Source organism: Ranitomeya variabilis, chromosome 3, assembly GCF_051348905.1.
Source record: "Ranitomeya variabilis isolate aRanVar5 chromosome 3, aRanVar5.hap1, whole genome shotgun sequence".
Lineage (NCBI taxonomy): Eukaryota > Metazoa > Chordata > Amphibia > Anura > Dendrobatidae > Ranitomeya > Ranitomeya variabilis.
The window spans coordinates 711,067,228-711,095,002 of NC_135234.1; the positions used below are offsets into that span (position 1 = coordinate 711,067,228).

General features: G+C 45.7%; 1 protein-coding gene across 1 annotated transcript in view; it reads left to right on the forward strand.

Moving 5' to 3' along the window:
• The window catches only part of UBL3 (ubiquitin like 3), a 141,668-nt gene that overhangs the window by 75,310 nt on the left and 38,583 nt on the right, over positions 1-27,775 (forward strand). The window contains exon 2 of the mRNA XM_077298277.1: positions 26,375-26,483. Coding sequence (XP_077154392.1) covers positions 26,375-26,483 — 109 coding nt within the window. The remainder of the gene's footprint in view (positions 1-26,374; positions 26,484-27,775) is intronic.

The window sequence follows — 27,775 nt, forward strand, 5'->3', positions numbered from 1 at the left end:
AGCAGTGGCTGGGCAATGGGCAGGATGAGGAGGAAACAGATATAGGGCCAAAGAATAAAGTAGGCTAAATGCAGTTCAAAATTGGTAACAGGACTAAACAGGCGGCATTGCTTTGTTCAGTGGAGTAGCAAACCCAAGAGCAGCAGACACTGTTTCAAGGGCCTAACCACACTAGTAGGCCAAATGCAGTTTAATATCTGATAGTATAGGGCGAAAGCCAGAATGTGGAAGCTCAGCTTTGTTCAGTTGAGGACAACACCAGGGAGGGGCAGACACCTTTAGTAGGCCGGAAAAGCCTATTGCATTTTTTAAAATGGTAATTTGGAGCAGAAGGTTGAAGCTCAGCTTTATTTAGTTGAGGACAACACCAGGCAGGGGCACACAGACAGACACCTTTAGTAGGCCGGAAAAGCCTATTGCATTTTTTAAAATGGTAATTTGGAGCAGAAGGTTGAAGCTCAGCTTTATTTAGTTGAGGACAACACCAGGCAGGGGCACACAGACAGACACCTTTAGTAGGCCGGAAAAGCCTATTGCATTTTTTAAAATGGTAATTTGGAGCAGAAGGTTGAAGCTCAGCTTTATTTAGTTGAGGACAACACCAGGCAGGGGCACACAGACAGACACCTTTAGTAGGCCGGAAAAGCCTATTGCATTTTTTAAAATGGTAATTTAGAGCAGAAGGTTGAAGCTCAGCTTTATTTAGTTGAGGGCAACACCAGGCAGGGGCACACAGACAGACACCTTTAGTAGGCCGGAAAAGCCTATTGCATTTTTTAAAATGGTAATTTGGAGCAGAAGGTTGAAGCTCAGCTTTATTTAGTTGAGGACAACACCAGGCAGGGGCACACAGACAGACACCTTTAGTAGGCCGGAAAAGCCTATTGCATTTTTTAAAATGGTAATTTGGAGCAGAAGGTTGAAGCTCAGCTTTATTTAGTTGAGGGCAACACCAGGGAGGGGCAGAAGCCGTTAGTAGGCCCTAACCAAAGTTGAAGGCCAAATGCAGTTTAATTTCTGATACTATAGGCCGAAAGCCAGAAGGTGGAAGCTCCGATTTAGACAGTGGAGGACAATTTGAATTAGGGACTGCAGACAGACTTAGTAGGCTGTCCCCTGTGGACCATGCATCCAACACATTAACCCATTGCGCCGTAATGGACACGTAATCTTCCGTGGCCATGCCTACAGGTCCATGCGTCTGTTGTCAGGTGCACCTTTGTACTCACAGATTGCCAGAGTGCATGGACAATGCGGTCTTCTACATGCTGGTGGAGGGTTGGGATGGCTTTTCTCGCAAAAGAAGTGTCGACTGGTTAGCTTGTAGCGTGGTACAGCGTAGTCCATCATGGCCTTATTAATAGTAAATAAAATATATAACTAGGCTCTATGAACTTTTTAAATAGGTTCCAGGGGTACACGGGCAGCATTGGTGTGGTCAGTGGAGGAGTATTGCAAGTAGGGGCTGCAGACAGGCTATCAAAGGCCTAAAATACCAAACAGTAGGCACTCATGGCAGTTTTACATCGGTTACATGGATACACAGGCAGGCACTCCAGGCAGCATTGTGGTCAGTGGAGGAGTATTGCAAGTAGGGGCCGCAGACAGGCTATCAAAGGCCTAAAATAACAAACAGTAGGCAGTCATGGCAGTTTTACATCGGTTACATGGATACACAGGCAGGCAATCCAGGCAGCATTGTGGTCAGTGGAGGAGTTTTGCAAGTAGGGGCCGCAGACAGGCTATCAAAGGCCTAAAATAACAAACAGTAGGCAGTCATGGCAGTTTTACATCGGTTACATGGATACACAGGCAGGCACTCCAGGCAGCATTGTGGTCAGTGGAGGAGTATTGCAAGTAGGGGCCGCAGACAGGCTATCAAAGGCCTAAAATAACAAACAATAGGCTCATTGCAGTTTTACAGCGGTTACATGGATAGACGGGCAGGCAGCTTGGTGGTGAGTGGAGGAGTATTTAAAGTAGGGACCGCAGACAGGCTTCAAAGGCCTAACATAAGAAAATGGGCTGGCTGTAGGCACTTTATAATTGGTTCCAGGGGTACACGGGCAGCAGTGGTCTGGCCAGTGGAGGACTAGTGGAAGGAGGGACCGCAGACAGGCTTCAAAGGCCTAACATAAAAAAATGGGCTGGCTGTAGGCACTTTATAATTGGTTCCAGGGGTACACGGGCAGCAGTGGTCTGGCCAGTGGAGGACTAGTGGAAGGAGGGACCGCAGACAGGCTTCAAAGGCCTAACATAAAAAAATGGGCTGGCTGTAGGCACTTTATAATTGGTTCCAGGGGTACACGGGCAGCAGTGGTCTGGCCAGTGGAGGACTAGTGGAAGGAGGGACCGCAGACAGGCTTCAAAGGCCTAACATAAAAAAATGGGCTGGCTGTAGGCACTTTATAATTGGTTCCAGGGGTACACGGGCAGCAGTGGTCTGGTCAGTGGAGGACTAGTGGAAGGAGGGACCGCAGACAGGCTTCAAAGGCCTAACATAAAAAAATGGGCTGGCTGTAGGCACTTTATAATTGGTTCCAGGGGTACACGGGCAGCAGTGGTCTGGCCAGTGGAGGACTAGTGGAAGGAGGGACCGCAGACAGGCTTCAAAGGCCTAACATAAAAAAATGGGCTGGCTGTAGGCACTTTATAATTGGTTCCAGGGGTACACGGGCAGCAGTGGTCTGGTCAGTGGAGGACTAGTGGAAGGAGGGACCGCAGACAGGCTTCAAAGGCCTAACATAAAAAAATGGGCTGGCTGTAGGCACTTTATAATTGGTTCCAGGGGTACACGGGCAGCAGTGGTCTGGTCAGTGGAGGACTAGTGGAAGGAGGGACCGCAGACAGGCTTCAAAGGCCTAACATAAAAAAATGGGCTGGCTGTAGGCACTTTATAATTGGTTCCAGGGGTACACGGGCAGCAGTGGTCTGGTCAGTGGAGGACTAGTGGAAGGAGGGACCGCAGACAGGCTTCAAAGGCCTAACATAAAAAAATGGGCTGGCTGTAGGCACTTTATAATTGGTTCCAGGGGTACACGGGCAGCAGTGGTCTGGTCAGTGGAGGACTAGTGGAAGGAGGGACCGCAGACAGGCTTCAAAGGCCTAACATAAAAAAATGGGCTGGCTGTAGGCACTTTATAATTGGTTCCAGGGGTACACTGGCAGCAGTGGTCTGGTCAGTGGAGGACTAGTGGAAGGAGGGACCGCAGACAGGCTTCAAAGGCCTAACATAAAAAAATGGGCTGGCTGTAGGCACTTTATAATTGGTTCCAGGGGTACACGGGCAGCAGTGGTCTGGTCAGTGGAGGACTAGTGGAAGGAGGGACCGCAGACAGGCTTCAAAGGCCTAAAATAACAAACAATAGGCTCATGGCAGTTTTACAGCGATTACATGGATACACGGGCAGCTTGGTGGTGAGTGGAGGAGTAGTGCAAGGAGTGTCTGTCCCAGTACTCCCAAAATATAAATAGATGTTAATGTCTCGCAAAACAACCAAAACAAAAAAAAAGGTGGCATACTTAGGTACAGGGGTGGGCTCATCTGCTGAGTTTCTGACATAGTAATTTGGCAGTAACTATTTAATGGTGCCAATATAGGACACAGACACAGACTACTTTAAGTTGCATCATAGATGTCTACAAATGTGTATTGTCAGTGCCAGACATTGAATGATGTCAGCGAATAGACTAAAGATTGGTGGAGCTGTGCGACATAATTTTGCATGTGGTAGAGCACATTTTGAGCTGGGGTAGGGGGGAACTCTCTAGAGGCCGGCGGGACCGCCCCAGGGCCCCTCATGTTACAACGGTGTGTCTGACGTTGGGTGCGCACCACCACCGCCAGAGACACTACATTGTACTATGAGGGACCCAGTAGCAATGCCGTCAACCAAAAGCGAGCACACCCACCTCTTCAGACAAACAGCAGTCTCACGGGTGCTTGCGCCAAGTCGCGATACCACGGCCCCGTGTGGGGAGTTTGGCCATTTAGGGAGGTGTAAACATGTCGTATGCTGTACAATCAGCTGCAGCAAATTAGACATTAGAAAAGTAATTCACAGGCAAGAGCCTTTCATAGGAAAGCTAGGTGTCGGCCGGGCAAGGTGGGGCAAAAGATTTCGAAATCCAGTTGTGGTTCATTTTAATGAATGTTAGATCGTCAACATTTTGGGTAGCCAGACGAGTCCTTTTTTCGGTTAATATTGAACCTGCAGCACTGAATACTCTTTCTGATAGGACACTTGCTGCCGGGCAAGCAAGCTCCTGCAATGCATATTCTGCCAATTCTGGCCAGGTGTCTAATTTGGAGGCCCAGTAATCAAATGGGAATGACGGTTGAGGGAGAACATCGATAAGGGATGAAAAATAGTTAGTAACCATACTGGACAAATGTTGTCTCCTGTCACTTTCAATTGATGCAGCAGTACCTGTCCTGTCTGCGGTCATAGCAAAATCACTCCACAACCTGGTCAGAAAACCCCTCTGTCCAACGCCACTTCTGATGTGTGCACCCCTAACACTCCTAGTCTGCTGCCCCCTGGAGCTCGTGTGAGAACGATCACGTGCGCTGTGTGCTGGGAATGCCTGAAGCAAACGGTCAACAAGAGTTGATTGTTTGGTTGCTAATATTAGTTCCAAGTTCTCATGTGGCATAATATTTTGCAATTTGCCTTTATAGCGTGGATCAAGGAGGCAGGCCAACCAGTAATCGTCATCGTTCATCATTTTCGTAATGCGTGTGTCCCTTTTTAGGATACGTAAGGCATAATCCGCCATGTGGGCCAAAGTTCCAGTTGTCAAATCTCCGGTTGTGATTGGTTGAGGGGCAGTTGCAGGCAAATCTACGTCACTTGTGTCCCTCAAAAAACCAGAACCCGGCCGTGACACGCAACCAATTTCCTGTGCCCCCGGGAAAGGTTCGGCATTAAAAATATACTCATCCCCATCATCCTCCTCGTCCTCCACCTCCTCTTCGCCCGCTACCTCGTCCTGTACACTGCCCTGACCAGACAATGGCTGACTGTCATCAAGGCTTTCCTCTTCCTCTGGTGCAGACGCCTGCTCCTTTATGTGCGTCAAACTTTGCATCAGCAGACGCATTAGGGGGATGCTCATGCTTATTACGGCGTTGTCTGCACTAACCAGCCGTGTGCATTCCTCAAAACACTGAAGGACTTGACACATGTCTTGTATCTTAGACCACTGCACACCTGACAACTCCATGTCTGCCATCCTACTGCCTGCCCGTGTATCCTCCCACAAATAAATAACAGCACGCCTCTGTTCGCACAGTCTCTGAAGCATGTGCAGTGTTGAGTTCCACCTTGTTGCAACGTCTATGATTAGGCGATGCTGGGGAAGGTTCAAAGACCGCTGATAGGTCTGCATACGGCTGGCGTGTACAGGCGAACGTCGGATATGTGAGCAAAGTGCACGCACTTTGAGGAGCAGGTCGGAGAACCCAGGATAAGTTTTCAATAAGCACTGCACCACCAGGTTTAAGGTGTGAGCCAGGCAAGGAATGTGTTTCAGTTGGGAAAGGGAGATGGCAGCCATGAAATTCCTTCCGTTATCACTCACTACTTTGCCTGCCTCAAGATCTACTGTGCCCAGCCACGACTGCGTTTCTTGTTGCAAGAACTCGGACAGAACTTCCGCGGTGTGTCTGTTGTCGCCCAAGCACTTCATAGCCAATACAGCCTGCTGACGCTTGGCAGTAGCTGGCCCATAATGGGACAACTGGTGTGCAACAGTGTCATCTGCCGATGGAGTGGTTGGCAGACTGCGTTCTGTGGAAGAGCTGTAGCTTCTGCAGGAGGACGAGGAGGAGGAGGAGGAGGGGGTGCGAACGCCTACAGCCAACTGTTTCCTAGACCGTGGGCTAGGCACAACTGTCCCTAAATTGATGTCGCCTGTGGACCCTGCATCCACCACATTCACCCAGTGTGCCGTGATGGACACATAACGTCCCTGGCCATGCCTACTGGTCCATGCATCTGTAGTCAGGTGCACCTTTGTACTCACAGATTGCCTGAGTGCATGGATGATGCGCTGTTTAACATGCTGGTGCAGGGCTAGGATGGCTTTTCTGGAAAAAAAGTGTCGACTGGGTAGCTCGTATCGTGGTTCAGCGTACTCCATCAGGGCTTTGAAAGCTTCGCTTTCAACTAACCGGTAGGGCATCATCTCTAACGAGATTAGTCTAGCTATGTGGGCGTTAAAACCCTGTGTACGCGGATGCGAGGATAAGTACTTCCTTTTTCTAACCAGAGTCTCATGTAGGGTGAGCTGGACTGGAGAGCTGGAGATCGTGGAACTTTCGGGTGTGCCGGTGTACATGGCAGACTGAGAGACGGTTGGAGACGGTATTGTTTCCGCCGGTGCCCTAGATGCAATATTTCCTCCTACAAAACTGGTGGTTCCCTGACCCTGACTGCTTTTGGCTGGCAAAGAAACCTGCACAGATACTGCCGGTGGTGCAGAAAATGGTGGCCTTACAGTGACGGAAGGGATGTTGCGTTGCTGACTAGCTTCATTGGCCGAGGGTGCTACAACCTTGAGGGACGTTTGGTAGTTAGTCCAGGCTTGAAAATGCATGGTGGTTAAGTGTCTATGCATGCAACTAGTATTTAGACTTTTCAGATTCTGACCTCTGCTTAAGCTAGTTGAACATTTTTGACAAATGACTTTGCGCTGATCTGTTGGATGTTGTTTAAAAAAATGCCAGACTGCACTCTTCCTAGACTCGGATCCCTTTTCAGGGATTGCAGACTGAGCTTTAACCGGATGGCAACGCTGTGCTCCAACAGGTTTTGGCTTTGACACGCGTTTTGGGCCAGATACGGGCCCGGCAGATGGAACCTGTTGCGATGTTGATGCCTGCTGCGGCCCCTCCTCCACCTCCGCTTCTGAACTACTGCCGCCTGCACCCTGTTCCCCCAATGGCTGCCAATCGGGGTCAATAACTGGGTCATCTATTACCTCCTCTTCGAGCTCGTGTGCAACTTCGTCTGTGTCACTGTGTCGGTCGGTGGTATAGCGTTCGTGGCGGGGCAACATAGTCTCATCAGGGTCTGATTGTGGATCTGTACCCTGAGAGGGCAATGTGGTGGTCTGAGTCAAAGGAGCAGCATAGTACTCTGGCTGTGGCTGTGCATCAGTGCACTCCATGTCAGAATATACTTGTAATGGGCATGGCCTGTTAAATGTTTCACTTTCTAAGCCAGGGACGGTATGTGTAAAGAGCTCCATGGAGTGACCCGTTGTGTCGCCTGCTGCATCCTTCTCTCTTGTTGTAGTTTTTGCTGAGGAGGACAAGGAAGCGACTTGTCCCTGACCGTGAACATCCACAAGCGACACGCTGCTTTTACATTTACCAGTTTCGGAAGAGGAGGCAAAAGAGCTAGAGGCTGAGTCTGCAATGTAAGCCAAAACTTGCTGTTGCTGCTCCGCCTTTAAAAGCGGTTTTCCTACTCCCAGAAAAGAGAGCGTTCGAGGCCTTGTGTAGCCTGACGACGAAACTGGCTCCACAGCTCCAGACTTAGGTGGAATATTTTTATCCCCACGACCACCTGATGCTCCACTACCACTACCATCATTACCAGCTGACAATGAACGCCCACGACGACCTCTTGCACCAGACTTCCTCATTGTTTTAAAATCTTAACCAAAGTAACTTTATTTGTTGCTGTCAAACAACTTACACGGTGAGCTATAACTTCAGTATGATTTCAATATCCCTTAACAGGTTGGTGAGACCACAAGGAAAATCAGGCACAATGTTACACACTCTGTTTTCTGTGGCACAAAATCACAGAGATGACACACACGCAGGACTGTCACTCAAGCACTAATGTCAATATTAATCTCCCACCTAATTTATTTATTTATTTTTCTCAGGGAGACTTTAGAAACCAAATAATATTAAAAAAAAAAAAAAAAAAAAAGGCTTTCTATGGCCCACAATTAGAGAGAGAGAGAGGTGGCACACCCAGGAGTCAAGACTGGCACACAAGCTGAAAGGGCAATATTACTCTCCCACTGTTTTTTTTATGTATTTTTTGTTTTTTAAGGGAGACTTTAGAAACCCAATAATATTTAAAAAATAAATAAATAGGCTTTCTATGGCCCACTGAATGAGAGGGAGAGAGGTGGCACACCCAGGAGTCAAGACTGGCACACAAGCTGAAAGGGCAATATTACTCTCCCACTGTTTTTTTAGGTATTTTTTTTTTTTTTTCAGGGAGACTTTAGAAACCAAATAATATTAAAAAAACCAAAAAAAAAAATAGGCTTTCTATGGCCCACTGAATGAGAGAGAGAGGTGGCACACCCAGGAGTCAAGACTGGCACACAAGCTGAAAGGGCAATATTACTCTCCCACTGTTTTTTTAGGTTTTTTTTTTTTTTTCAGGGAGACTTTAGAAACCAAATAATATTAAAAAAAAAAATAAAATAAATAGGCTTGCTATAGCCCACTGAATGAGAGATAGCACACACAGCAGTGACACACAAGCCCTGACTGAGGCCAATATTTTTCTCCCACTGATTGATGTCGTGTTTTTGTGTTGAGGTAGAATTTAGAACACAAATCACGGAAAAAATAAATAGGCTTTCTATGGCCCACTCAGTGAGAGATGGCACACACAGGGATGGCACTGTAGCAGAAATGCCAATCTTAATCTCCCACAAAAAAAACAAAAAAAAAACAGGGACTGTCCTACAATTACTATCTCCCTGCAGTAATCTAAGCCAGGTATGGCAGGCAGCAATAGGAGTGGACTGATGCACAAATTAAATAAAAAGTGTGGACAAACAAAAAAGATAGCTGTGCAGAAAGGAAGGAACAAGAGGATATGTGCTTTGAAAAAAGCAGTTGGTTTCCACAGTGGCGTACACACAGCAATACAGCTATCACGGAGCCTTCTAGGGCAGCCCAATGAGCTACAGCGCTGAGGGGAAAAAAAAAAAAAAATAGCTTCCACAGTCCCTGCACACCGAAGGTGGTGTTGGACAGTGCAAATCGCTGCAGCACAAGCGGTTTGGTGGTTAGTGGACCCTGCCTAACGCTCTCCCTGCTTCTGACGAAGCGGCAGCAACCTCTCCCTAAGCTCAGATCAGCAGCAGTAAGATGGCGGTCGGCGGGAACGCCCCTTTATAGCCCCTGTGACGCCGCAGACAGCAAGCCAATCACTGCAATGCCCTTCTCTAAGATGGTGGGGACCAGGATCTATGTCATCACGCTGCCCACACTCTGCGTTCACCTTCATTGGCTGAGAAATGGCGCTTTTCGCGTCATTGAAATGCGACTTTGGCGCGAAAGTCGCGTACCGCATGGCCGACAAGCACAGGGGTCGGATCGGGTTTCATGAGACGCCGACTTAGCCAAAAGTCGGCGACTTTTGAAAATGATCGACCCGTTTCGCTCAACCCTAGTTCAAACTACTAACACTGATCTACAAAGCCATCCACAACCTGTCCCCTCCCTATATCTCAGATCTAATCTCCCAATACCTTCCCTCACGTAACCTCCGATCCTCCCAAGACCACCTACTCTCCACCACACTTATTCGGTCCTCACACAACCGCCTCCAAGACTCCTCCCGAATATCCCCCATCCTCTGGATTTCCACGCCTCAACACGTCCGACTATCCACCACCCTCGGATCCTTCAGACGGAACCTGAAAACCCATCTCTTCAAGAGAGCCTACAGCCTGCAATAACCATTCTGCCGCCTCGCCATCGCCAGAGCAGCCGCCTCACCACCACCAGAGCTGCTGCACCTCTGACCTTCTGTCTCTTCCCCACTATCCCATAGAATGTAAGTCCGCAAGGACAGGGTCCTCTCCCCTCTGTACCAGTCTGTCACTGTAAACTTGTTTACTGTAAACGATATTTATAACCCTGTATGTAACCCCTTTCTCATGTACAGCACCACGGAATTAATGGTGCTATATAAATAAATAATAATAATAAAAGTGCTGATGGCTTTTTTTTTTTTTTTTTTTTAATAATAAAGGGGTATGTTTTTCAGTTTTTCTAACCTAAAGTCAGGGCATATAAAGGAGGAACACAGAGGAGAAGCTACTCCTGTAGGGAAGTTGTGATGTAAAGATATTTATAGAAATCTGCTTTGGATAAAATGTATTTTTCAGTAAATTCTGAGAAGCAGTACATCGTTTTGTTTTTATATACATTTTCTCTATAATTATTTCCAGCTGAAGATCCAGAGGAAAGAGCGATTATGATTAAGAGTCTCAAGGAGACTCTAATTTATATATTTTTAATTTTTTTTTTTCCTCCAAGTAAAGGAGGAGTTTGTCCAGTGAAAACAGATATGCGATAACTTGCTGATTGGTGGTTTCGCAGCGCTGGGACCCGCACTGATCAGGGAATTCTTAGGCTGTGTGCACACGTTGCGGATTTCCTGCGTTTTTTTTGCCATGCAGAAATGCTGCAGTGCCGCAAGTGATTTACAGTACAATGTAAATCAATAGGGAAAAAACCGCTGTGCTAATGGTGCAGAAAATTCCGTGCGGAAACACTTATTAAAAGTAGTAGCATGTCACTTATTTTTTGCGGATCTGCAGCGTTTTTGTACCCATTCTATTATAGAAATCCGCAGGGGTAAAAAACGCAGTATATCCGCACAAAAAACGCGTCAAATCCGCACCTGCGTTTTCTGCTAAGAGATGCAGAGTCCGCACCAAAAATTCCTAAGCCTAATCCGCAACGTGTGCACATAGCCTTAAGCTCGACGAGGAACTTTTAGCCTTGTTACGCCATGGCCCAGCAGGTCAGACGCCCATCCGCCTCCATATCCAGTCTGTGTGGGGCTGCTGGAAACACCGAGCGCAGCCCCATCGAGAATGAATGGCGCAGCATCGAGCGTGCGCTCTGCTTGATCCATTCCAAGAGCGAGAAATGTTTTCTATTCCCCCAATCGGTGCCGATGTCAGTAGTTGGACACCAACTGATCAACAAATTGTCACCTACTCTGTAAATAGTTGATGACTTGTTAACACCTATAAGAACAACCATATATGCCGAGAAACAAAATGTTGTGTCCCCACATTTGGAAATGCTGGTTCTCATGTGTTCGTGGACCACTTAATACCCTAAAACAATTCTCCCTAAAGTCTTGCCATAGCTCGTTATCTTCATACACCTCCCTCAGGACCAATCGTCAGTCTTGGGCCCCTTCTAGGCCTTCAGGCTCCTTTGATAATCTGGCACCAAGCCTTACGAAGTACGCTTATTCCCATTTATCGACCAGTTTATCACCCGGCAAACTAGACATTCACACATTCAGCCTCCGATTGGATGGTTTATGCCGACATGGAAATCATCCCCCATTTACACTGGTCGATGTACAGTTGACCACGTAACACTGCATGGGGCACAGAGATCATGTCGGCCATCCTTCCCCATACGGGTTTTTGCAGCCCATGTGAAGGGGGCAGTAAATTGGTGCCGATCTGTATACAGTCAATAAGTGCTCGTTAATGGGCTGAAATCGTCCGGACAACACGGGCCTTTACACCTCTTGCCCATTGCTTTTGTTGGTACATGTGTTCATATTTCTAAACATCCTGGATATTGGACAACTGGGCGTTATCACTTTGTTTGCCAATAGCTTGTGTTCCATCAAGGTCAGACAATATCCAATCATTGCGGATTGTATCCATCTATAAGGACTCTCCAATTTTACTGAAACAGACACTGTCAGGAGGAGGGGAAGAGATGGAGATGACGAATCTCCTTGATTCTTCTGCATTATTGGTTTCTGTTGGCCAACTCTTCGGAAAAAAAAAATCAGGATCAGGATCCTTACTTTACAATGACAATGCTATGGCCATAGATGTACATTGACCCCGGGTGAAGAATGAACAGTCTTTCAGGGAATCCTCTTGTAAGGAAAGATCTCTCATTTCAGTCTGTTCTCATCAATCGGCTAAAAGGACGGCTTGTTATTAAATTTCACCTGACGAACAATCGTTATTGTGTCAATCATCAATTTTTACCAACTTCAGTAAATTGTGAATGATGGGGACCTGCATCTCTCATAAAGACCACCGAAGCGCTCGGCAGAGTGAAGGTTCCGTTCCTGTGGAGGAGTGAGACGGCTGTCATTCATCCAACAACCCTTTAATGTGTTTGGGGGGCTTTAGTCTGCTAGGGAAAAAGGAAAAATAATGTTGTACACCTAAATAGTCAACGGGATCCATTGCACAATTTCCTGAAGTCGCCCTTTAAAAATGGCTCCATAATGGCAATGTGAACCGAGCCTTACATGCGCTCAGGGAGATTGCTCACAGTGTATCCATACGACCTTTTCTGTCCGCACATCTCATTTTGATGACCCGTTGGCTCGGTCTGTCAGGTAGCGGATATGCCGCCACCTCGGGCTATGGCTATCTATATCAGCTATAACATGAGATGTTCCTTCCCTTTAATTACGGAGGCTCCACAAATTAGACAATGCCTTTTAAATGGCAGCGTGCTGGCAGACATCCTCTGCGTTTCTGAATCTCAGTAGAACTGGTGATCAATATCTGGGGCGCTTCCAGCAAATGAATCTCCTTTTTTCCACTCTTCTGTTACAGAATATATATTATTTGTTTCCCTATTTAACACAACACTGTGTGGGCTGCTTATTAGCCTTACATTGTAAATGTCAGACCGCTCTAATCCAGGGAAATCAATGTGGCCACAAATTTGATTGCAAAACATTATGAGCTGCCCCAGCCTCGCTCTGTTTACTACTGGAATCCAGGCTTTATATACCGGACTCCGGACAGTAACCAGCGGGATCCTCCCGGGCTCGCAGCTCCAGTATGTGGCTAGTAGGGATCTAAGAGGGATCTGGGCTTGGAGTGAAGTATTGAAGGTGTTTAGGTAAATACAGAGGGATGCGGAAACCTGTGCTGCTTCACTGTGCATTCCAGCCTATTAACCCTTTATCATTTACAAGGAAACGGCCATCATTTTTTTGCTGCCCTTTCTAGGGGGGCAGTATAAAGTAGTGACCTATACCCTCATTCTAGTGATGTGTATGTCCAGATGGAATAGTTTCCTAAAATCAATTTAAAAGTTAAAGCAGGGGGAGGCGTTGGCGGTCGGGGAGGCGTTGGCCGTCGGGGGGGAGGCGTTGGCCGTCGGGGAGGCCTCTGTCCTCACTATTTTGAGCTGCAGCCTGACCCCACCCACCCCCCACTGATTGACGGTATTCTTCCTCAACGTAGTAAGCAGGAGGTGGCTGTTGCTTATCGGCAGATAGCTGCAAGAAGTCACTGCTCATAAATACGAAGACTCTTGGTTCACACGGTTCTTGATTGCACTGCAACTTTTCAACTATGGCTTTAGGAAAAATGACTTCATATTAACCAGTAATATTTGGTCTACATAAGTTATCATCTTTCTAATGGATAATAATTAAGTTGGTGTTGATCACACTACTAGAAGCCCCACTGATCACCAAAACCAAAAACACCTCCTTGTCTCCGCTCCACTGCCAGGAGGAGTTGCATGGAGCAGCTGGTGGTACTCACAAGATAGCTGAGCAATGTGTGTATGTGTATATATGTGTGTATGTGTGTGTATGGAACCGTTCCATCAATGGCAAGCAGCGGACGCTTATTGACTGCTGAGATCACACTTCCCTCAGTTAACACCCCAGTGGTGTTGGTGTTGCAGCCCATTAGCGGCTGCTGATTGACTGCAGCGCTGACGTGGCATAGCAATGAGTGGTGTATGTTGCATGGGGAATGTAGCATTTAAAAAGGGAAAAAGTGTGGAAGTATTGCACAACCATAACTAATCCTGACCTGGGGAGAACAAGAGGGCCCACGGCCAGCATTGTACCGATCAGTGGGCATCCTGGCCTCTATAATTGGAGCAATTATTGCTAAGTTATCCCACCTTCAGATTGTCACCAGGATTGTGCTGCCCTGCCACAGCGTTGGGTAAATGGATGGCAGACTGAGACCTACCACGACTGATATCAGCCTTATAAATTGTCTTTCTGTGATCATGGGGAGAACGTTTCATAAAGGAAATATAAAGTGAATGTTCCGGTCACTTGTAGTGAGATGTTTAGTGTCCGGTTCCAGGATCATTGGGACGGGGTAGATGGCAGATAATCGTGATCTGAATGATGCGGATGCACCCGGCATGACGTTCTATAATGAAATGAGTTTACTAATCGGTTGTTTCCTCCTCGGATCTTGTGAAATCCCACATTATGCTGAATAATGTCCAGTAAACAGATGCCAGATTATCAGGTCTTTGGGGTCATTGCTGAAGAAACTGTATGTGGCAATACACGCCTGACCTTGGCTACCTCTGTCGGTGGACTTTCTTGCTTGCACTGAATTCCCCTATTTGCCAGGACAGCATGAAGTTAATTAAAGGATGTGGTCGTCAGTAACGAGAAGAGGCGTGGATGTGTGTCCGTGCCTAATGGTAAAATGTCCAAGTGATGGATCACCAGTGGCTATATCTTACTGATCTATCATTGTAATTCATTTAACTCTTATTCTTCCACCTTATTTTTCTGTTAGCAATTGAGTGAATGGCAAACCACGGTCACGAGGCAGATGGCACGGAGCCGAGACCAAGTATTCAGCATTATACACACCATGCAGCAAAGTAGAAGACGCGTATAGTAAAATAGTAAGAATAAAATCCTATTTTTACAATATCCCATGACTTGCAGAACAAAAGTTTGTCCTGGTCCTGCTGTGGTCACATTGTAGTCTTCGGCTGATCTGATGTTAGTTTTTACATTTAGGAGGTAAAAAAAATAAAATGTAATTTTACCTGAGCTGCTATTATCAAATATAAGGAATCGAGTATTTTAGTATTTGTGCTTTTGACCTATAGGACTATGCTGCATATTGGCGGCACTACTAAAAGCCTGTATAGCTGTGTCTGCTGTCGGGTGAAGATCCGAACTGAACATCATTAAAGATATCATCCTAGCTTTTTACGGTGTTAGTAGACATGTTTACACCAAGATTTTTTTTAGTAGGAAAACCAAAACCCAAAATTTGAGCTTCAATCCCAAGACCTGTAAATTCAGACTCCAGACACGTAAACGCATTCAGGTCCAAGACCCGTAAACTCGCTCGGGCCCCAGGCCGGACCCGTAAACTCGCTCGGGCCCCAGGCCGGACCCGTAAACTCGCTCGGGCCCCAGGCCGGACCCGTAAACTCGCTCGGGCCCCAGGCCGGACCCGTAAACTCGCTCGGGCCCCAGGCCGGACCTGTAAAATAAGTCAGATCCTGATTTATGCACCTACGTTTAATGTACCAGTAACAGTTGGTAGTTTCACTCCTGGCAGTAGATGTGGCATCTCCTACAGTGCATCGCTGATGTCTGCTCTGCAGCTCCAGGGCAGCTGGGATCTTGCTCAGGAATTAGATCACATTCTACAAGGTGACCACCCGCGCCCTATACTCTTATATTTTGTTGTGGTTTTGCAAAATCTGTGGCAAAAAAGAAAGCCACTGACTTGCACGTGTGAATGAAGTCAGAGGGTGCTGAGGCTTTGCGCTCTGGCTTTGTGGTCCTCATACCATGGATTAGATGCGTGCTGCCGCTGTACTTCTAGACTTGGAGACCTGAAGCATTTTAATTAGGAGCCAAGCTTCTGCAATGTTCCTGAGATCTGCCTGACAGCTGGACTACAAGGGGAGCAGAAACTTGTCATTTGCTCCAAAGTTAGTGTCAGGATCTTGTCAGAAGTCCTTTCATTAAACCTGTCGGGTGAGAGCGACACTTATTAGACCGTTTCCGATTATTTAAGCCATTTTAGCGTAATTAAAATCAGTTAATGAGAAAGTTTGTAGAGAAAAGATAATTAACAGTACGGCTTGAAAAATCCCCTGCCGAAAGAAATTGTGACGGTACTAGGCCGTTAAGTGGGAGTCTATCGATTGGCGCCGACGTTATAACCTGCAATGTCTAGTGCTGTCGGAATTCGTGGAGCGAGGTTCCTCATTTTCCATCATTCGTTTTAGTTTGTGATCTTGGGGTCTGAGAATTGAATAGAGCATTGTCCATTGCTTTATAGAAACAAGAGCCGAGAGATGAGGTCAGCGATGGGGGCTTTGGGTCAGTATTCATTAGGGTAGTCACCAACCACTCCTTCAAAATAATTTTATCCGAAATGTCAAAACATGTTATCACTATTGGTCAGTAGATAAATCGGAATAGTCTTTCAGATCTCATTTCTAACCTACGGTAGTATTGACCATATGCCATTAGGCTTCTGTTCTCTGTAGCCCTTATTGGGACTGACTGCACTCCGATGGTTTCCATTCTCATCACGCGCTTTGACTGCTCCCCTGTCTGGCCAGTAGTCATGTCTGGTTACTGGTGATCATGCCTAGCAGCCATAGACTTGGTATTAGGGATGTCAGGCAGCACATGTCTACCAGTCCTCCTGACTGCTCCGATCTCATCTCACTGTAGAAAAGCCTCATTTCTGGTGACAATACAGGCAAAGATGTTTGATTGGGGTTAGAGGACCGGTCACCAGGTCAGAAGTCGCCAGTTTTTACCCTTATTTTTTCTCTCTCCTCTCCTGACTATTCTGGTTTTTGCTTTCATAAATTTGGGGAAAATGAGTAAAATCTCAAACTTTTGACCTGGTGACAGGTCCTCTTTACAGGGAATGTGTCAGTAGGATCAACCATCCCAAGCCATCTATATATAAATATCTGTGATCCGATGTCTTATTCCGGAGAAATATGTAAATGAACTGCTAAGGTCTATGGGCCGGACATAGATCTCCATGAGAATCTGCCTCCAGGGCTTATTGTAAATGAAAGGGGGCATTCCCATTGTGAGGCATGTAGATCAGGAGAGCAGACTGTCATTCACAATAATCTATGGAGGCAGATTCTCGGGGAGATCTATGTCCGGCCCATACATTTTAACAGATCATTTATCTCTCCGAGGATCTGTTTATACCAAGGAAGGTGACGGTCACATTCTCTGCATCTGGAGGAGAGAAGGTTTTTCCACCAACATAGAGGAGGATTCTTTACTGTTAGGGCAGCGAGAATCTGGAATTCCTTGCCTGAGGAAGTGGTGATGGTGAACTCAGTCGAGGGATCCAAGAGAAACCTGGATGTCTTCCTGGAGCGTAACAATATTGTATCTTACAGTTATTAGGTTCTTTAGAAGGACGTAGATCTGGGGATTTATTCTGACGGAATATAGGCTGAACTGGATGGACAAATGTCTTTTTTCGGCCTTGCTAATTATATTACTAGTTACATATTAAGAAAAATGTGGATTTTATTGGAATTAGACATCCGGTCACAGATATCAAGGCTTTAAAGGGTATTGTTTTTACTTGGGGAGAGTGGCATTCCAGTATAAGGAGGCTTAAACGCCATGCAGTTCTCTTCTGAGAAATTAAATAATTTTGGTTTTGATCCTAAATCGTGACAAGGTTCATTAAAAGGTCGATATTGACTTTTAGGATTGCTACTTCCAATAGATGACACTACAGTTCTAGTCCTCTTCCATTTGAACAGATATCCAGGTCTCCTATTACTCAGCTTCCTATGCCCATCTAGACGGCTTAGAAGTTATGATCCTAATGATAGATTACGTTTAAAGGGATCCTGTCAGCAGGATTGTGCACAGTAACCTACAGACAGTGTCGGTCGGCGCCGGATTCATAATGCAGACTGCTGACAGGTCACTGATCCCTCACTGACCTGCCCCCTAGTTTACATAATGGATATATGTACATACTGCAAAAAGAAAAAAACAACCTTCTGCAGGCAGGTGGCGCTGCAACATTTCTGCATGTGTACTGTTGGGATATGCTCAACCACATTTATTAACAGTACACATGCGAAAATGTTGCAGCGCCACCTGCCTGCAGAAGGTTTTTACATATATTCATTATGTAAACTAGGGGTAGGTCAGTGAGGGATAGGTCAGCTCTCTGCATTATCAGTACCTAATCAGAGCACTACATGAAGACCCCCCACAGGCCGCCCCGGAGCACGAGCATATCATTAGCTAAAAACTGAAAATAATGATTAAAAAACAACCACAAGACAGATTTCATCACCAGGTATCATTGTAATCAGTATAACTGTGCCGACCTGACACTGTCTGTAGGTTACTGAGCACAACACTGCTGACAGGTCCCTTTAGGAAGGGTCTCCACTTTGGACAATCCCTACTGTTCTCAAAGTTTTGCTTATTTCTTAGGGGCGTTTGAAGCTGATCTGCTGCAAAAACTGTTACAAATATTCTTTTGAATACCCTTCCTCTTGATTTCAATGGGAAGACCTCAAGGGGGAAATAAGTAACCTGCCACGTCTTTCATGGGGATTCCTTGTGGAATCTGCACAACTCTTGTCATTTCCTAAAACCGCAACGTTCGGTGTGGGGGAACAAGTAAAGTTGGACACAAGTAAAGTTGGACAAAAATATCTGCAGGTCCAGCTCCGCAGTAGCTGGACCAAGACTGTGTGATCTTCTATGGCCGGCACTCTAATGCTGACGTCCTGGACACTTCTTCTTTGTTTTGTTTTTTGCTCAACTTTACAAAATAATGCTTCAGCACCTGGCAGGAATGGAGTTTTTGACAAGGTTTTCTGGTCTGAAGTGGTTTCTATTGAAAAGCCCATAATCTTTTCCTGCATGTGAACACATACCCATAGAAGAGCCTATCAGAGAGAAACTGCTCAGTGTCTCCCCCTGCTGGTGCCTCCAGTGATCAGCCGTAATCTGTCATTGTGTTACATTCCCTCCAGCTCCCCCGCAGGAGATGTTGGGCATTACACCGTCTTGGCTTGTGTAATGCAGGATCGGGCGGGAGGCTTTTCGAATCCGAATGTTTATGAATGCTAGTCTTCTAAACAGCCCCTTTTAAGTGTGACCTTCTTGGCCTGCTACATAACCCACGTTCCTGCAAAAATAAATCCAGGCAGATAAATAGTTTGCATCAAATTCCCTTTCTGAAGCTGTGTGGATGTGTTTGTTTTTCCTGCCATGCTCCCCGGCGTTGTATATGTCTGCTGTGTGTACAGCTCCGTCATACCCTGTAGTGTATGGGGGGATCACTATAGAAGCAGGGGGCAGAGGGAGGGAGTGGCGTGTGACCATCATTGGCCTCCTAACATGAGAGGGTCCCAGCTTGGTCCACGGCTGGTGTGCGAGCTTCCAGTACTGCCAGTTACCCATTTAGATCTTACACATAGGGGTTACGTCCATCATATGTGATCCCTGGCCATTCATCAGGCCGCCATGTCATAGAGAAGGTCCAGGAGACGTGTGTGCTGGCCAGGGCAACCTTCACTGCATACATAATGCAATCCAAGCCAAAAAGAGGAGGAAAACCCAGCGCGGCTTCATCTGTAACCGGCCAGAGCCCAGCTGTGCCCCCTACACCTCGTCCAATGCCAGCTGTGCCCGGTAGATGCATGGAAGTCTGGAGGATTTTGGATGTATTCTACTTTTTCATTAAAAATAAAAAGTAGCAAGCTCGCACAAAGTGATGGCCGCTCGCCACAACTTCTCTTCCTCCAGATCTTTCTTCTTTCCTATCCCCTCATTATTTTTTTATTTTTTGTATCTGGTAAAATAACTGTTTACCACCAAACATGCCGAATCTTCTCTAGGATCTCCTGAACCCGCAACATATCGCTGCATTAGCGAAGGAATTTTCCCTGATTAAGAACCTGAAAAGATCCGCACATCATTCAAGATCCGCTCGGAGAGATAATAGTTTCCATGGCGACGATTTTTGCTGCATGTCGACATCAGAGGGCTTTTCACAACCTGATCCAAAGCGAAGCCTGAAAACAAATAGCTGATCATTTCCATGTGTCTGTGAATAGCATCAGCCGCTTTAACCTTTTCCTGAAATGATCTTTAGGAACCTCATCCAATTAACCAGTGGAGCCCCATAGATTGCCATCTTCGAAGAATCCCCGCCTGCTTTTCCCATGTAAGCTGCAGACTTGCTGCTCTCTCCTATAAAGGATTTCCCAGGAATCCGCCTCTGATAGTAACACTAATAACAAGGGGCTGGAGGCCGCTGTATGGCCCAGTGGTGGGCGCTCGCGTGCTCGGTAATAGTCCCTGCACGGGGCAATGTTATGTTCATTTCTGCATTAATGGTCACGGTTATTCCTTTCAGAAAGGGAATATAAGAATTTAGTGATTTAGAGATGTGTTTTTCTCCTCTTATGAGACATCTCTTTTCCTGCCTCTGGCTAAAAATTGTCTTGAGATGGTACAGAATGATGCCTCACTGAGCAATATGGTGATTGAGTTATATGCTGCCCATAGTAGTCTATGGAGAAGGGAAGGAGCAGAGAAAGACTTCGGCACGGTCTATGCTGCTACTTCTAATTAGTGTACAATTACTAACAAGGAAAGCAAGCAGGCTCTCCTTCTTTCAGTGCAGTCTGGTCTCCCCACTAGCTCAGGGATTTACTGGATCTTCGCTTTGGGAGTGAAGTGTCAGGAAGGTGTAGCCGCTACTCTCCACCCACTAGCTCAGGGGTATACCATAAAGATAGGCAATGGTATTTTCATTTCTACCCTAAATGGTCACGGCCTTAGAACAATGCTTAATATAAATTTGTAATACACCTTTTCAGAGATGCATATTTCTCCACTTGTGAGCCTTTTCTTACCCTGCCTCCTGGACTCATCATACACTCTTAAAAACAGCAGAAGCCATCTTGAAAGACGTTACAGAATGTTAGCTCTCTGAGCGATCTGGTTACGTAATGCCTGTTGTCTTATGAAGAGAGGAAGGGTTGGTAAATGCAGGAGCAAAGTGAGATGGGCACAGACGAAGCTGTGACTTCTAATAAGTCAGTGCAACACTGTGATATGAGATAAAAGGACATTCTTGCTCCATGCGGCTCCTGTCTTTGAGGCGTGTACTATAAGGATAGGAGAGCAAGATCTCCCCTACTTTGCAAGTACAGTGTAAGGGGGACATCATAGTAGCTAGTCTCCACCCACTAGCTCAGGGATGTACTCTAAAAATAGGGGACCCTTAGCTCTTAGTGGAGTATATGGAAGATATCATAGCACTTAATCACCACCCACTAGCTCAGGAGTATACTATAAAAATAGGGGACCCTTAGCTCTTAAGGTACCGTCACACTAAGCGACTTTGCAGCGAGAGCGACGACGATCCGTGACGTTGCAGCGTCCTGGATAGCGATCTCGTTGTGTTTGACACGCAGCAGCGATCTGGATCCCGCTGTGATATCGCTGGTCGGAGCTAGAAGTCCACAACTTTATTTCATCGCTGATCACCCGCTGTCATCGCTGGATCGGTGTGTGTGACGCCGATCCAGCGATGTGTTCACTTGTAACCAGGATAAATATCGGGTTACTAAGCGCAGGGCCGCGCTTAGTAACCCGATATTTACCCTGGTTACCATTGTAAAAGTAAAAAAAAAACAGTACATACTCACATTCTGATGTCTGTCACGTCCCCCGCCGGCGGCTTCCCTGCACTGAATGTGTCAGCGCCGGCCGGCCGTAAAGCAGAGCACAGCGGTGACGTCACCGCTGCTGCCGGCGCTGACACATTCAGTCAGTGCAGGAAGCTCGGCAGCAGCGCGTAACCCTGTGGACGCCGGGGGACGTGACAGACATCAGAAGGTGAGTATGTAGTGTTTTTTTTTTTAACTTTTACAATGGTAACCAGGGTAAATATCGGGTTACTAAGCGCGGCCCTGCACTTAGTAACCCGATGTTTACCCTGGTTACCCGGGTGCTGCAGGGGGACTTCGGCATCGTTGAAGACCGTTTCAACGATGCCGAAGTCGTTCCCTTGATCGTTGGTCGCTGGAGAGAGCGGTCTGTGTGACAGCTCCCCAGTGACCACACAACAACTTACCAACAATCGCATCGCTGGTCGTGATCGTTGGTAAGTCGTTTAGTGTAACGGTACCCTTAGTGGAGTATATGAAAGATATCATAGCAGTTAATCACCACCCACTAGCTCAGGAGTATACTATAAAGATAGGGGAGCAGGAGATCTCTTCTGAGTGAATGTATTTAAGATGGCATTGCGGTTATTTACCACCCACTAGCTCAGGGGTATACTATAAAGATAGGGAAGCAGGCTCTCCTCTTCCGAGTCAAATGTATGGAAGATGTCATTGCAGTTATTTACCACCCACGAGCTTAGGGTATACTATAAAGATGGGGAAGCAGGACCTCTTCTTTGTGAGTGAAGTGTGGGGGAGATTACATGGCTGCTGGGTTCCACCTACTAGTTAAGGGACAACTGAAAATTGGAGATGGAGCCTGCCAAGGGGAAATCTGGTGAAAAATGCAGGGTGTAATAAATATAATGATCCTAATTCACACTATTCCTAATGGACACAGATGACTACTTGTTTTGAAGACTCATTTGAAAAGATAGGAACTCTTCAAACTCGGAGAGTTTGACTGTAATTGATGGCTCCTCGGTGTGACTTTAACTAGCGATATGTTTGTGTAATAATGAGTGAGCCGGTCCGTGCTTTTGGCCTTTACTGTAATTAGTTGTTGACTGTGGTGCAGAGCTGCTGACAACCGTGCAGTGTGAGATGTGATGTCTTCAGGCGCTCCACACTAATGAAGGGGGACTGAGTGATGAGCCTCTTTGGGGAGGGATGCGTTTCACCTTTGGTTTCCTATTCTAGTAGTAACCCAGGTCAGCAACCTTTGATCTGTAATCACAGCTGATATCTCCTGTTAGCCGTCAGATTAGTGCTCAGATCCTTATGTCATTACTGAGCCCATTCCATCAGGCTGATGGGGGGTGGGGGCTTATAAATAATATGCGTTTTGTCTTTCAGAGATTAATCAGGAGGAAATGTACATGTTAAATATTTATAGCCTTAATTGAACGTGGTTGCACTTGACTACACCTCCATAAATAAGGACAGTGTATTGTGAAATCATAGGGTCCGTGTTTTTTTTGTTTGTTTTTGTTTTAAGACCTATTTTGTATACATGTCCCCATCTCGCTCTTGGTATCCAAGGTTTAAGGCTATGCACACTTTTATGCAAAATTTTATTTGTTCATTTGCTTCCTAAGGGCAAAGTTAAGCAACTTTACGAATTGCCCTCGTTAATTTTTTTTTCCTTCCATTTTACTGCTGCAATGTGTTTGCCAGTTCTTTATCTAGCTGAGTGCTGTGCAAATGGATAAAAAGCTGTAAGAGGCCTGCTCCTGGCTCTGATGATATCTAGAATCTCATGGAGGGCAGAGAAAGATGGTCATAGAAAAGGAAAACGCAGGAAGGGGAAATAAGTGCAGGATAGAAGCTGTGCTGGTATATGTGCAGCCCCCAAGATACACACAGATCTTACATCCAGCCTATATTACTGTGAGACACTCCGACAAGAGTATATAGCATTGACATGAAAGAAATATCTTAAGAATTTTTGTTGACTTTTTTTTTTTTTTGTCTACATCACTTTATAAAATCTTGAAATCTTGCAGTTCTCCTGTTGGCCTTGGTCTGAGGCTAATGATGAACTGAAATATCCTTTTCTGTACAGATCACTTATCTCGGTATTATCACAGGCAGCATTTACAATGAAGGTATTGCCAAAATATAGGTAACACAGGATCAGCCTTTTAAAATGTGTGATGGTCACAGCTCACCTCCTCCCCCTTCTTGCACAGTGTCCTCTTTACAGCTCACAGACTGAGGATCTCCAGTCTATTGACTGCTTTAAAGAAGATCTCTAAGTGATGGTAACAGTAGCTCAGGCTAGGTGACGTCCCCATAAATGTGTACAGAAAATGGAATAAAGTGCTCTAAACACTAGAAAAAAAAACATAGGTGATGCATGTCTTCAAAGGAGCACGTCTGTGATTTTTTTTTTTTCCTTAACTTTTAGCAAATTGTTTTGTGTAGGACCCTGAGTGTTTCAGCTAGTCGCAAACACGGCCACGTGTCACCGGAGCAGTGTGGAAAACTGCGACTGTGAATATTGCAATGTGCTCTCTGCATACACATTACTATTTGTTAATAGATGGGAAAATAAAATCACCGGTGTGCTCCTCGAAGCAGTGTAGGATTATTGGGCTTGGCACCTGAAGAGTTCAGTTTATCACGTTATGCGTTCTGAACTTATTTATCTGAAGGACGTTACCGTGACCATCTCTCTAGTGTGATCTTTATGTAAGGAGGTGGCCTTGGCACCAGCTGCAGTACCAAGAAAATGAATGAATGTATGGAGCACATGGATACAAATGGACACCAGGTAGATGCAGGGACCAGGAAGAAGCCCCTGGCTGGTGCGAAACGGCTGTTACCCAGATGTATGCATGTTCTCCGCTGTTGTTTTTTTTATTAGTTTTATGGAATAAAGGATTATTTTTTTGACCGGTGAGTGCTACCAAACATTTGTCCTCTGAAGAGACTCTATAATTGGGGCTGTCTTTTATTTGGTTGAGCACCACCGAATGTCTTGATGTCCAAATAATGTTATGAAATTTGTGCTGGCATGAACTGCAATGAATTGGTGCAAAACTGAATGTCATGCTCTCCTGTGGTCCTTAAAGGGGTTGTTCAGGGAAAAAAATGGTTTCTTACCTTGAAACAGCTCCCTTATAGGCTGTGTCCGGTATTGCAGCTCATCTTTTTTCACTTTCCAGTTTGTTTTTGATGAAACCTACACAGTTCTTAGAATGATCCCAAATGTTGATTCTACAGGTCCTAGCCATCAGCGTACTGTTACCTCTATTCTTGCTGTAGCTCAATGACTAAATTCATAGATAAACTCTGGAAAATATCAGAATTTTTATCCCACGAGATGTTCATGTGTTAGTCACGCTGCCAGGGGGGCATTTAGGTGATAAATCTGAGGGGGCTTACAAATGAGATGTCACTACTTATGGGCAATGCGTACCTGTTTAATGTTTTCAGCATGGACTGTTTTTCTGTGCTGCTTAAATACCATAATAAAGGGGTCTGGTTTAAAATGTTATGAGGCCATATGGATGCAGATATCATAACAATCACTGCTTTGATGGGCTGCAGCAGTGATGTCATATCTACTGCGCACACTACCGCTGCAGCCTATCAAAACGATTGGTGAGCTTATTTTAGAAGTGTGCATCCCTTTGGTCACACACAACTTTAAATTGGACAGCCCCTTTAATGAAAACCTGACATCACTTTTTTTCAGTGTGTGCATGGGGAAAAAGCTCAGAGCCTCATTGTTTTATTTCTCAGACACTTTTTTTTTTTTTGCATTCCGTTGATGAATGTGACACCTGATCCGTAGTAGGTGATAGGGACTGGCACACCGGTTATACTGTGAGGCTGTATTAAAGGGTTGTACCCCTTGGAAAGTATATCCTATGTCTGGTGGATGGCCTAGTGATGATCGAACGTGCTCTGATAACGTGTTATCTGAGCATCTGGCTGTGCTCATACATTATTATTATTATTATTATTATTATTTATTGTTATAGCGCCATTTATTCCATGGCGCTTTACATGTGAGGAGGGGTATACATAATAAAAACAAGTACAATAATCTTAAACAATACAAGTCATAACTGGTACAGGAGGAGAGAGGACCCTGCCCGCGAAGGCTCACAATTATGTTCGAGTCCCTGCGGCTGCATGGTTTGCAGCTGTTAGACAGCCTTAACACATGAGAGGATTGCCTGTTTGTTACGCAGTCCCCACAATCGCAATCCGAGCACATTTGCACATCACTAGACGGTACGTCGGTCTTGAACGAGACCTCTCTTTGAGCTTTGGAATGCAGCGGTGTTACCTGTACAGCTCTCTATCAATTCCTATGAGAGCTTCTGAAAAGTGCAGCGCTTGCTTTCCTTCTATGGGAGCTTATGAAAAGTGCAGCGTTTGCTTTCCTCCTATGGGAGCTTCTGAAAAGTGCAGCGTTTGCTTTCCTCCTATGGGAGCTTCTGAAAAGTGCAGCGTTTGCTTTCCTCCTATGGGAGCTTCTGAAAAGTGCAGCGCTTGCTTTTCCTTCTATGGGAGCTTCTGAAAAGTGCAGCACTTGCTTTCCTCCTATGGGAGCTTCTGAAAAGTGCAGCGCTTGCTTTCCTCCTATGGGAGCTTCTGAAAAGTGCAGCGCTTGCTTTCCAAGTCCAAGAAAGAAGTGTATGGAGCCTTGTGCGCATTGCCACCTCTGTTCCTGACCACACGTATTGGGAGCCATGTTATTAATACAGATGCATCCAAGTAAATATTCGACAATATGAATGTGAATATCTCAGAGAAATAAGATACGTGTCAGCGATGAAACTTTTTTATTAACAATTTGTTATTAGGGTTAAATCACTAAATCCTTTTTGTTTTTCTCTCCAATTTCTTTTACAGATTAATTTACGTCTTATCTTGGTAAGCGGCAAGACAAAAGAATTTCTCTTTTCACCAAATGATTCGGCAGCAGACATCGCCAAACATGTGTATGACAACTGGCCAATGGGTAAGTGCTACTAGTGCCCGCTGGGGATTATCTTGCTCGCGTGGAACACATGATGTATATTATTCCCTGTCATCTTTTATGGTCCCTTTGCCCCCCTCCCACCCATGACATATGTTTATTTTTTGGGGGGTCATGCCTTGTTCCCATCCTAGTTGTACGGTCCTGGAGGCAAAATTCAGCGGCCTCAGTTCCCAATGTATTAACACAAGGAATGAAGACAATAAGTAGATGATACCCTGGAGAAAGTAAATAGTAATAGTATTGGCATAAAAGCCAATCCACCACGTCAAGGTGTACCCCATCAGTCCCTAACTCTAGTAACTCGCCTCATAATGAACAGGGGCAGAGCGGGACTAAACAAGGTGCATGGCTCATCCCCAAATTATACCAAGTACAAGAAATTAAGGCAGAATCGAAAAACAGAGTATCACACCTATTGATGTAAGTGTAATATGTAGGTGCACATATACATTGCGGCCAATAATGGATAAAACCTAAAATAAAAACAATGACTAGATCCCCTGCTGTAGATAAACAAATACAGAAGTACATGCAGAAAACATCGGGCGCTTGGTTGACGGTCGTTTGTTCAAAGAAGCATAATAACCTTGACTAGTTGGACCTGATCAGGATGGTCCCTAACGCTAGTATCTCGCTAGGTGTCAGCAGGTCTCAAACTACTGTAGATGGGTAGAAAGAAGGTCCTGGACCTGACCGGTATGACATTCCTAATGTATCGTCTGCATGACTAGGGCAATGGTTTCCATGGCATGACTCTGCTAAAGCCTTTCTGGTGGGTTTGGATACTCTCAGGATGACACACCTTGCATAAGAAGTTGAGGCCAACGCCGATTAGATACGCTCGCAGCAATCTGAGGATGCAAGAGAAGGTGTTAAGGAAATGGTCTGGTCCTTTCACTCCCATCAGGCTTTGCTCCAGCACTGTGTAAAGCAGCGTTCATTAACCCCTGAAGAAGCCTAGTTTAGCAGATAATGAAATGGTGATGTTGGGCCTAGAAGCCAAGCTGGCCGTGCCTTTATTCCTGGCTTAAGTGATGTCCTGGAGGACAGTTTCTTTACTCATCCCAAGTCCTGTCCTTGGGGACATCAGACAGTCCCAGTTGGGTGGGACTAGGAACCACAAAGCTAGACTTTTCAGTAACGTGTCTCCGGCTCCTTGACTGCAGACTAGCAGAGGCTCATTCTGTTTGCACTTGCCTTGGCCATTCTTTAAAAAAAAAAAAAAAAAAAAAGTGCAAAATGGGGTATAGCGAAGATCTACTGATTTCCAC